This window comes from Eschscholzia californica, unplaced genomic scaffold (genome assembly GCF_041429995.1).
Source record: "Eschscholzia californica isolate CP2 unplaced genomic scaffold, dmEscCali1.0.p SCAF_3, whole genome shotgun sequence".
Classification (NCBI taxonomy): domain Eukaryota; kingdom Viridiplantae; phylum Streptophyta; class Magnoliopsida; order Ranunculales; family Papaveraceae; genus Eschscholzia; species Eschscholzia californica.
The window spans coordinates 12,298,219-12,309,931 of NW_028238420.1; the positions used below are offsets into that span (position 1 = coordinate 12,298,219).

At 37.0% G+C, this 11,713-nt stretch overlaps 1 protein-coding gene across 1 annotated transcript; it reads left to right on the forward strand.

Annotated features, from left to right (window-relative positions):
- The first annotated feature begins 4,461 nt into the window (after positions 1-4,461).
- LOC147548475 (uncharacterized) lies at positions 4,462-8,077 on the forward strand. Its single transcript, XM_086666113.1, has 14 exons — positions 4,462-4,830; positions 4,929-4,974; positions 5,054-5,187; positions 5,295-5,396; positions 5,483-5,590; positions 5,680-5,805; positions 6,136-6,189; positions 6,273-6,361; positions 6,448-6,565; positions 6,773-6,879; positions 6,973-7,042; positions 7,117-7,208; positions 7,341-7,630; positions 7,754-8,077. Exons 1-14 carry the CDS (start codon positions 4,801-4,803, stop codon positions 7,777-7,779), a joined length of 1,392 nt encoding a protein of 463 aa, XP_086522239.1. The 5' UTR covers positions 4,462-4,800; the 3' UTR covers positions 7,780-8,077.
- The last annotated feature ends 3,636 nt before the right edge of the window (positions 8,078-11,713 follow it).

An 11,713-nucleotide genomic window follows, 5' to 3' on the forward strand; every position in this document is an offset into this window, starting at 1 on the left:
AACATCGATACAAAGTGGACATGTCTAAACGTAGTCTCCATTAGTCTAGACAGAGTCTAGACAGAGTCTAGACAGAGTCTAGACAGAGTCTAGACAGAGTCCAGACTTAAACGATTCATGAAATATTTGAATGCAGGAAGAAAAACTAATTGGAATATATGATTCATAACATATAAAAGACAAGAACCGAAATACAGACTTTTCCACAACCAAAGACTTGTCCACAAAAAGCACAAGAAACGAAATTCAAACAAAAAGGCCAACTGTCTAGTAATAGACTTTTTTAGTCATCGATAGCATATTTGCCAAAATCAAAGATAAATATCAACAATATGTGATGAAGCTGACAAGGAGACAAAAGACCTCTCTATTCATGAGAGAAGGGAATCTTCTAGCGAAAACCCCCATCGAACGAATATGGCAGAAAACATATGCCAAAGGGTACGCGAAGTCCGATCAGTTGTAGTTACTCTTTGGTGTAGCAGAATTACACTTGCCTGACCGGGATATTGTGAGTAGACTGGAACCGCCAAATTGGTTGCTTCCCTCTCTGCACTAGAGCAACCTCTTCCCCTTTCTTTACCATCCCATGCTCCTGAACAAAAGACACCACATGTTTCAGACACACAAAATAATGAAATACTTCAACCTAAGAGATTTCACATTATATATGCAGAGAGAGAGAGAGAGATGCTACAAACTCTAATACTTCAAATTAAACTTCAACGATTTAAACATAAAAAACCAACTTGACCTTTGTTTGGATCGACTCAAGCACTCCAAAATGTAGCTCATCCACGTATCATTCAGGTGGATCGGCCAATCCCAACTCTTAGGACTTAGAGCTATAAGTAGAATAGGTGAAACTCAAAAAGATCCAGCAGGTCCGAAGCAAGGGAATTTATAGAGACAAAGTTATCGAGTTTCTCTTCTGTTTATCCCACAGCAGATTTATTAGTTCAATACTAGGAGTCGTAGTCCACTACACAACTCGGTCAACAGGGGAACTTGCTTAGATCTCAAGAAGGTCATGTAGAGGATTAGTGCACCAAATTAGGGCTCAAACTCCTTCACTCCTGAAACTACACATATAAGCAACACAAACTATACAACATTCATCAAGGAGCTCGGGATTCGACAAAAAAATTTAACCAACATCGAGCAGTGAGTTACGACAAAAAGAGATGCATGATTATCATGGTTATGTACCTAGTTTTAGTAATTCATTTTTTTCATGATAATGTACCTAGTTTCAGTAATATATGAAGTAATATGCTAACACACTAAGATTCCAACTCGTACCTTATCTGAGACTGTGGTAATTAAACAACTTTAAGCATAGGTTGCGTCGATATTCGGTTATATCATTCAATGACCAATCAGCTAATGGTTCTCCAGATGTTAGACAATCGAGTATCTTGAGTAAATAAAGTCCGCAGTCATCCCTGTGGTACAAATATGACAGTCCTAATTAGTAATAATACAGTTGTTAAGTGGCCTAATATAAGTTATAATAATATCAATTTGTGAGATAAACATTACGAGTTTTTTTGTTGCGGGACAAATTCAGCGTGTTCGACTGTCCATGGATTCTTCTTCACGGTTTTCTTTTCTTCTTCGTTGACCTCCAACATTTTCATTAAAAATGGCAACATAGACTTTAAAAAACTCATACCCCTGGTCTCCCGTCGTCCCTCTCCACGATTTGAGTCGTACATTAAGATCTTTCTTTCTTTAAGGTGAACAACACCTAGGACCCAATGATTACCTTTACAATTAACCAGGAAATATATTTGGTTCAGCATCTTCCATGATTTGCTTCCTAGTGGAAGTTCTCCATTCAAATATTTCTCTCTCAATGATACCTCGTCAAGATCTTCCTCCATGTCTTCTACAACCGTGTCTTCTTCATCTACTTTCTCATATTTCAACCCCATAATTTCAGAGAAGTCAACAACTGAAAACTTCAATTCCTTCTTACCCACGAAAAACTTCATCGAACCATCATCCATATCCGATGATTTAGTTTCACGCAGCAACATGTTATGCACAAGTACATAACAAAACTTCAGGTCATTTACATGTAAAAGATGTCCAAAACAACTTTCTTTGAACATTTGCATTTGTCTATCATTTGTCAAGTTATCTTTAACATATATCATATCCTCGATCCTTGAGATGCACGTCACTTTCGCACGAGGTGCTTCTTTAGTCTTTAACGGTAGGTTACGTGTCATCCTGCATAACAAATAAGAAATCATATTGTCAACCTCCAATTTTAGTACTAAATATAACTTACCCAAACAAAATTTAAACAAACACCATTTTACAATCACATATTGATGTGCATTCAAACACAATAGATTCCTATGAAGAAACATGTCTAAGTGAACAATATAATAAACATGTGAAGAAGCATATATAACACAATTTCATAATTCAGCAATCTCAATGGGAGTTATCCACACTTTTCTTAAGAACAACTATGAACATTATACACACTTTGCTTAAGATCAGACCATATAGCTTTATGTATTTATATGAGTTACTTAAGATAATACAATAACAACAATATATAATGAATGTTTGTATCCAGCTATCCAGATAAAGACGAGTCTGATTTGAAGAATGCAAGACAAACATACAACACCCAAGTCTCTTTCAGAATACCTCCCTTTTCTAAACCGAGTAAACCCCATAGCTAACAAGTGATTTTCAGTCTATTTCAGATCTATATGGAGATAAATTAATCCTTAGCCTATGATATTATGCACTTGCCCGAAATAGTCAATCAAGCACCCCAACTAAGAAAACAGGCAAACTATATCAACCCAAAGGGAGGTATAGTTTAAGAAATAAATAATCAGACCTATTTATACAGTGACAGGACGGACAGTATTTAGTGTAGAAACATACAAGAAATACAAGATAAACCTTGCATTTCAGCCGTCTCTAACTCTCTTTTTCTTTTTCATAATTCTGTTAATTAAAGTCAATGACAATGCAGAGTTTAGGCTAGTATCTACACTCTCTGTATGAAGTTAAAACTATTACGAAGGAAGTTTAGTTAGAGAACCTAATTTAGTTCTTGGGTAAATGTGTGAAATAGCGATACATTCAAACACCATAGTCGGACTCATAACCCTAACTAAAGAATCCCATCACAGTGATTTGTATATCCTCTAAGTCTAAACTATACTGATTCATGTGTTTATGGCTCGGACGTCTCATATTTCCCACTTCACTAAGACAATATCAGTTTACCTAACAAACACAATAACACCAAACATGAAAATTTCAGTTGAAAGGTAATGGAATCATACCCTTGTTTGTATAAATAAATGATGAATAACTATGCCAAAACATGAACAAGTGACCAATTTGTGGGCACATTAAAAGGCAAAATAGATATCAAACACTTGCCACGAAATCCTCAGAAATTTTCCTAGTTGTTCATTTCACTTTTCTTGAACTCCGTTCCTCAAAATTGCCAGCAAATAACATTTCTTTGTAAGCCAAAGGCAAAAGCAATCAAATTCATAGTGTTTATATGCATAATATACTTATGAGCTGAAGTATTCAAGTTCTCACAGACATTTCATCAAGCACAATGAGTGCACATTATCTAATCTTCTACCCTTATGATCTAAACCCTAACTGAATTACCTAAATGTGAAAGAACGAGTAGTTCAGATCAAAATAAAGGTTTTTCACATCAAAATCGACGGGAGAAAAAACCCTAAGTCCCCCATGTAATCATCAGAACGAGTGATACATACAAACAATTCAAATTTTGCCCTAGAAACCTCCATTAACACCCACAAACAACTTCTTCTATAGTAGAAAGCTTCACCCACAAACAACTTCTTCTATAGTAGAAAACTTCTTCAAAAAAAATCTAGGGTTTTAGGAAATAAAATTTGGGGGTTAGGGTTCCTATTTTTAAGAGAGATAGAGGAATACCTGAATGAAAGAGAGTGATCGATTGAGAGTGTTGCGTCAGAGAGAGAGTTCGATTCAAAGATATTGGCCGAGAATGAGAAAGATGAGAGAGCCTTGCCCCTTTACTTTTCCGGTCGACTAGAGAGAGAGAGAGAGAGTAAACTCTGATTTTTACAAAGATGAGAGATTGCCCGAGAATGAGAAAGATGAGAGAGAGAGAGAGTGATCGATTGAGAGAAAAAGATGAGAGATTGCCCGAGAATAATCGAACCAGAAGGAGAAAGATGATAGAGCCTTATCCCTTCACTTTTCCGTCGACTTGAGAGAGAGAGAGTAAACTCAGATTTTGGGGGAAATTAGATAGTCTAGATTATCTAGACAATCTTTTATATTGAGGGGCAAATACGGAAGAAACAGGCTAAAATAAGGTCATTTGACCAATACTTCAAAATGAGGGTCATTTTAACAAATTTGACCCAGTCAAAGGTCATTTGACCTAATTTCCCAAAGAGAAATAACAAACGTCAAAAGATGTCACTCCTCCCAGTTTGCCCTAAATGGGATTTTTTAAGGTCCATTAGATCCTTTGTGACGGCAAGAAGCGAAACTAAAGCGAAGTTGGCGCCGTTTCATAACATCACAACTAGTCCACACTACAGAGTACTAACTACCTCACCAAAAATATCTTCAACCCTAAAATCCCCTTTCTCACACATATAAAACTGAACTCGCAAAACACTTTCTAACTCTCTCTTTCTTAAACCCTAAAACTCTAGGGTTTTTGCAGCTCCCACCTTCTCCTTCATTTTCCTCTCTTTTTACCGTCTCATCTTCTCTATTCATCAACTAATCCGTAAGATGGGTGGTAAAGGCGGCAAGAAATCAGCTGTAAGTTCATCTCTTCACCATCTTCTTCTTCTTTGATTGTTCTCAGTTTTATGATACCTGTTTTCAGATTTTTGATGATATAATCTTTGTTGATGTAGGTTGCTGTTGTTTCACCTGCTCCTGCTTCTAAATCAGCAAAGAAAGGTATATTCATGTTCTGTTTGTTCCATTTGTTGATTATTTATCTTTTTTAGGGTTTTGATTAACATCTTTTCATATATAGGTAACAAGAGGGATCCTCAGGAAGTAACCGAGAAGAAGTTGAATGTGAAAAAGCAGAAGCTTGATGAAAAGATAGTTGCAGCTAAGAAGAAGAAGGAAGAAAGCAGTTCCGAAGATGATTCATCTTCTGATGAGGTAAGACTAACTTTTCCAGAGATTTGAATGGTTATTAATTAATGGGTTATGATTTGTTTGAACAAAAGATTGTCTTTTTTTAGAACCTGTATGTGTATTCAATGTAGGAACCCGCTGTTCCGGTAAAGAAACCAGCAGTAGCTCCAGCAAAGAAAGCAAAGGCAGAATCAGAGAGTTCCGATGAAGCATCCGAGAGCGATTCTGAAGAGGTGAGCTTTAGGTTTATAATAATCTATATTTTGTGATTTTTTTTCAATTTTTAGATGTATTATAGTAACATATTGTGTATATGTAGGATGCTAAACCTAAGGCTAAGGCACCAGCAACAAATGGTGCTGTAGCTAAGAAGAAAGAGGAGTCGAGTGATGGGTCTGATTCTGATGAAAGCTCCGAAGAGGAAGAAGTGAGTATTTATGTTTCTTTCATGGTCTACTTTATTAATATGTTAAGTGAGTTGTGCTAATTTTCTCAAATTATTGTTATACTATATAGGAGAAACCTGCTGCCAAAAACGTAAAGGCTGCTGCCAAAGCTGCTGAAAAGGAAAGCGGCAGTGAGGAGGAAGATGACTCCGATGACAGTTCTGATGATGAACCTTCAAAAACACCAGCAAAGAAGGTGAGGTTAACAGAAACCTATGAAGCTTGTGTATCTAACCTAAAAATCCAGTTATCTTTCCATAATGGAGTTAATTTTGGTAGTTGTTGAAATTGGTTTTGCAACTCAATGCTAATCAGCCTAATCTCATTATCATTTCCTCCCAATCTGCCCATCATTCAAAAGATGGTAGTAGTACTGGGAAAGAAGATTCTGGTAAGGAGAAAGCTGCCAAGACTCAGAAAGGAGTGATATGTAACCATGCCTGAAATATAGTTGAACCATTATTTCAGTGCCATCCGTAGTGTTATTGTTATCTGTTTTACTAATATAGATTGTTAAAATTTGCAGTCTGAAGAAGATTCTGATGAAGAAATGGAAGAGGCAAAATCTGAGAAGAAAGAGGTAATGGGTCTTGCAACGCATGTATATTCTACTTGTCATATGAATTTCACAGAACTATTACTCATATGTCAAATATTGTTCAGCCAAAAACTCCTGTTACTCCTCAAACTACTGGAGGATCCAAGACACTATTTGCCGGCAACCTATCATTTTCGATTGATGAACCTGATGTGTAAGTTATACTTCATAATTTGGGCATTTTTCTTAGGTGTTAGTGTTAATTCCTTGTATGACATGTATGATTCTTTGGTGCTATAGGATGGAATTCTTTAAAGAAGCTGGTGAAGTTGTAGCTGTTCGTTTCTCATCAGATGAGGATGGGAGGTTCAGGGGATTTGGCCACGTGGAGTTCGCTACAGTAGAAGATGCGAAAAAGGTAAATCAACCATTTTTTTCTCTATATATCTTCTTAAGTTTATAAGTTTGTTAACCCATTTGTCAGTATGTGATTAAGACCATAAGAATCACCCAACTGTTCTATATGCTCGACTATGCTAACAAAATAAGTATGGCATTGTTATTAATAGTTAAGATGAGTACTATTCTTTTATCTCCCTTGTGCTCATCATGTTCCGTCTTTCAGGCAATGGAATTGAATGGAGGCGATTTATTAGGCCGGCCTGTGAAGCTTGACTTCGCCCGTGAAAGAGGTGAAAGACCTGAAAGAGCTGCATTTACTCCACAAAGCGGGTAAGGGAAGCTGTTTTTAGTCAATATTCTCTGAGAACTGTTCTTTCTTACTAAGAGGCTAATTGACTTAACTAAATTACTAAAATGATGCAGCAACCAAAAAAGTGGCCAAGGACAGACCATTTACGTCCGAGGTTTTGACAAATCTGGTGAACTGGACCAGGTGAGACGAGTTGCTCTGATTTGCCTTAATGTTTGTTGAATGCGCGAAGTTCTAATTCTCTGTTTAAACTACAGATTCAAAGCTCTCTTGAAGAGCACTTCTCTTCTTGTGGAGAGATTGCAAGGGTGTCTGTGCCGAAGGATTTTGACACCGGTGCTGCCAAGGGGTCAGTTTAGTTCTTTCTTATGGTTTTTCAGCTTCTGGTGCTACATGTTTAGTACCATTACTGAACTCTTAAAACCTAGTGCTACATTTTGCTGCTGTACTGATAACATGTATCTTTGAAATTGGCTCACAGAATTGCTTACATTGAGTTCTCGGATAGCAAAAGTATGTCGAAGGCCCTGGAGCTAAATGGATCTGAATTTGGTGACTCTTCATTGACTATTGAAGAAGCAAGGCCCCGTGATGGTGGTGGCAGAGGAGGAGGAGGTCGAAGTGGAGGAAGAAGTGGTGGTGGCCGCTTTGGAAGTGGTGGTGGTGGCAGAGGAGGACGTGGAGGTGGTGGCCGCTTTGGAAGTGGTGGCGGTGGCAGAGGAGGACGTGGTGGTGGTAGAGGAGGTCGTGGTGGTGGTGGTTCTTTCGGAGGTTAGTTGCTAATATCTAGTATTCTTAGATCTTGTATTCTCTTATAGACATCTTCTGATATTTTAGATATAATACTTGTATACTAATCCAAAGCAAACCTAATTATGCAAATATGAATTGCAGGAAAGAGGACAAGATTTGATGATTAGAGAGTGCAAACAGTGGAGTTGGAAGGTGTTTTTTACATCTGTTGGTTACAACACATCTTTTTTGTTTGAATTTTCTTTATATTAAAAGTCTAGTACTAAGTTTTGTAGCGGAATTTATGGGTGACGGTTTTGAACTTATTTATGCGGTAGAACAAGTAGTATTCAATGTTATTTAGTTTTACTTAGGATGGAACTTACTTGTACCAGTAAGAAGATCACTTGAAATATCAATGTGATATGTAATCTATTTTAAGCACAAGTTGTTTTCATATAAGATTCAGACATTCTCTTTCTATTATCAACCTTCTATTACTGCTCTCTAGTTCTGTATGTTCTAGGGTTTTTATTGTCCTATTGTTGATGGTACTGATAGTAGAAGGTGAATTGATGATGTTTTTTATGCCAATGGGAATGGTGTAGTTCTTTGTAATACACTAGATGTTTGATCAGAGCATCGAATGTCGTTTACTGGTTAGAGGAGAGCTACAAGAATAGGCCTTGTAAGGGAAGAGGGAGAGCACAGATTTTTTTCGCCGTCATTAAGTTTGCCCTTGTTGACTGTCCCAGTTCTGATGAAACTAGTAGCTAGTCAGTTATTAACATGAACATTTTATAAAGCACAAGGGTATGAATTGAGGGAAGGTCATACAAAACACATCCTTAATTCCAAAACCCAAGCCGGTTTGTGTGAGGGAAATTTTATATACCATTTTTATCTGCCACTTACATTTGGATTGACTGTTTCAAATTGTTTTAGTAGAGTTAAACAGGAGATTTGCTGTTTGGACTCATTCTCGTATAATTGATCTAGCTAATTTGTCATAAATAAAAGAATAAATAACCTTGTATTGAAAATGAAAGGAGAAATCATTTCTAACTGTTGCAAGATAAATGGCATACCTTGAACAGAGATTTCACTGTTCTCTGAACAAAGATTTCACTGTTCTCAGAATTGATCCTACTCTAACATCCACTTCCGCTTTTGGATTTACTTCTTTCTATACAGTAACCCATTGAGTCCAGATTAGAAATCGAAAAGGGGATCTCACGTCAACCCTATCACTGGGCTTCCCAGCATCAACAAATTTGTCATGCATAGGTGAGCTGACTTTGTGCAGCTTACTGATGATATCGTCCATCGAAGGTTATGCAATCTATTCATCGAAGACTAATAATCATTTAGAGAGAAAGAGATGATGCTTGATCATCATTCAAGATATAAACAAACAAGTCACTTTGAACTATAAGAACCAGTCAAACTTTAATAAAATGGATTTCTCTTAATGGATTTCGCTTATAACTTGATCTCAAAAGGGAAGACGAAGGTTGGGGAGTCCAAACTCCAAACTGCAATATTGATTATTTAAGGGTAAAGTGAGTATTTTTGTAAGTATAACTTTAGAGACGGAATATTTCTGGGTGATTCCGTCAAAAGGAAGTCCAAAATGCAACACTGAAAAGAGGGAGTCCAAACAGCAAGTCAATTATATGAAAAGGGGTCCAAACAGCAAATCTCCCGAATTAAATTTCACTTGCTACTAGTTAGCTGTATACATATTAGCTAGATAACAGTCATATATTAGCTGTCTGATTGTTTCCTACTTATATAGATACCTAAGATATGTTTCCTAAGAGAGATAATCCTAGCTGTATATATATATGTGTATATTGCTTGATAATGAATATAAGATGAAATGCAGAAATATTCTTTACATGGTATCAGAGCATTGAGTTTTTCTTCTGTTTTTTTCTTTCATTTTTTTTTTCAGAACATCAAGTTGATTTTTCAGAGCATTAGGGTTTACAAATATTTCATCAAGTAATTTCAGAGTAAGGGTCTTCTTTCAGAACATTAGAGTATACATTGCTGCTACTGGTTGTTTTTCACTGCTGCCCTATCGTTGATATTTCATTTGCTGCCTTGTTGAGGTTTTGTTCGTATCATTCTTCTTTCATTCCCTATTTTGTTGGTTTCCCTCTCACTTTATTTAACTGGTATGGATAAGTGCTCTACTGTAACGGACGTAGTGCCGGTGCTTTCTAAAATCACAGACCACAAGCTAAATGGATCCAACTATATGGATTGGAGTAAAACTGTTCGTCTTTATCTCCGTAGTATAGACAAAGATAATCATTTGATTGATGATCCTCCAAGAGAGGATTCGATGGAGAAAGGGAGTTCAGGACAAACATGGCTCCGAGAGGATGCTCGTTTGTTCCTTCAAATTCGGAATTTCATTGATAGTGAGGTAATTGGCCTAATCAATCATTGTGAATTTGTTAAAGAACTTATGAACTATTTGGAGTTTCTGTACTCCGGCAAAGGGAATCTCTCCCGTACATATGAGGTATGTAAAGCCTTTTACCGTGCAGAGAAGCAAGATCAGTCCCTTACAAACTATTTTATGGCATTCAAGAAGACATACGAGGAACTTAACGTGTTGTTGCCTTTTAGCACTGATGTGAAGGTTCAACAAAGACAACGTGAGAAGATGGCTATCATGAGTTTTCTTGCTGGTCTCTCTTCTGATTTTGAGTCAGCTAAGTCACATATTCTTTCTGGTTCTGAGATGACATCTTTACAGGATGTTTTTAGTCGTGTTCTTCGCACGGAAAGTACTCCACCTGCTCCGCTCAGTGGAGCTTTGGTAAGTACAAACAGTAACTATGCACCTGTGAGATCAAATAATTATAATGAAACCAAAGGAGGAAGCTCACAAGGATCTGGAAACATCGTTTGCAACTATTGTCGCAAACCAGGTCATACTAAATTTGAATGTCGAAAGCTTCAGTACAAAAATCAGCAAAAACAGGTGGCTAACGTTGCATTCACCAATGATAACTCTGACAAATCTATTCTTGTCTCAAGCGATGAATTTGCCAGGTTCATGGAATATCAAGAGTCACTTAAGTCTTCATCTCCTTCCGTCACTGCTATTGCTGATTCAGGTAAACCCAACACGTGTCTTCTTTCTTCATCCTCCAAATGGGTCATTGATTCTGGTGCCACAGATCATATGACAGGTAATTCTAAACTCTTTTCTACTTTTCAACTACAAGCTTCCGCTTCAACGGTTACTTTAGCTGATGGGTCATTATCTTGTGTTCGTGGGTCTGGCACCATCAATCCTACCCCTTTGCTTCCCTTATCGTCTGTCTTACATCTACCACATTTATCCTTTAATTTCCTATCAGTCAGTCAACTTACTCGTAAACTCAATTGTTTTATCTCATTTTATCCTGATCATTGTTTGTTTCAGGATCTTATGACGAAGAAGATTATTGGTAAAGGACATGAATCTGGCGGTCTCTACATTCTCGGTACATCGCTACCAAAATCTGTTGCTTGCTCAAGTATAACTTCTCCGTTTGAGGCTCATTGTCGGTTGGGTCATCCTTCTCTTCCTTTACTCAAGAAACTTTTTCCGCAATACAGTAAGGTGTCTTCATTAGATTGTGAGTCGTGTCAGTTTGCAAAACATCATCGTCTTAGTTCGTATCCTAGAGTCAATAAACGAGTAACAACTCCGTTTGAGTTAGTTCATTCTGATATTTGGGGTCCTTCTCCTATTTTGTCAAAACCTGGATTTCGTTATTTTGTTACCTTTGTGGATGATTATTCCCGTGTAACTTGGTTATATTTAATGAAAAATCGTTCAGAATTATTTTCTGTGTTTTGTGCATTTTGTGCTGAAATTAAAAATCAATTTAATGTTTCCCTTCGTACTTTGCGGAGTGATAATGCAAAAGAATATACATCAACTTTGTTTAACACTTACATGGTTCAAAATGGAATTCTTCATGAAACTTCTTGTGTTGATACTCCATCCCAGAATGGCGTAGCAGAGCGTAAAAATAGACATCTTCTAAAAACTGCTCGAGCTCTTCTATTTCAAAAGAACGTTCCTAAACCATTTTGGGCTGATGCTGTTTC

What these genes read in the sequence shown, in the direction of transcription:
- LOC147548475 (XM_086666113.1), top strand. Translation starts at nt 4,801, where the DNA reads ATGGGTGGTAAAGGCGGCAAGAAATCAGCT. An exon ending in CCGAGAGCGATTCTGAAGAG is followed by an intron (nt 5,397 to 5,482) that starts GTGAGCTTTAGG and finishes GTGTATATGTAG; the next exon opens with GATGCTAAACCTAAGGCTAA. An exon ending in TGGTGGTGGTTCTTTCGGAG is followed by an intron (nt 7,631 to 7,753) that starts GTTAGTTGCTAA and finishes TATGAATTGCAG; the next exon opens with GAAAGAGGACAAGATTTGAT.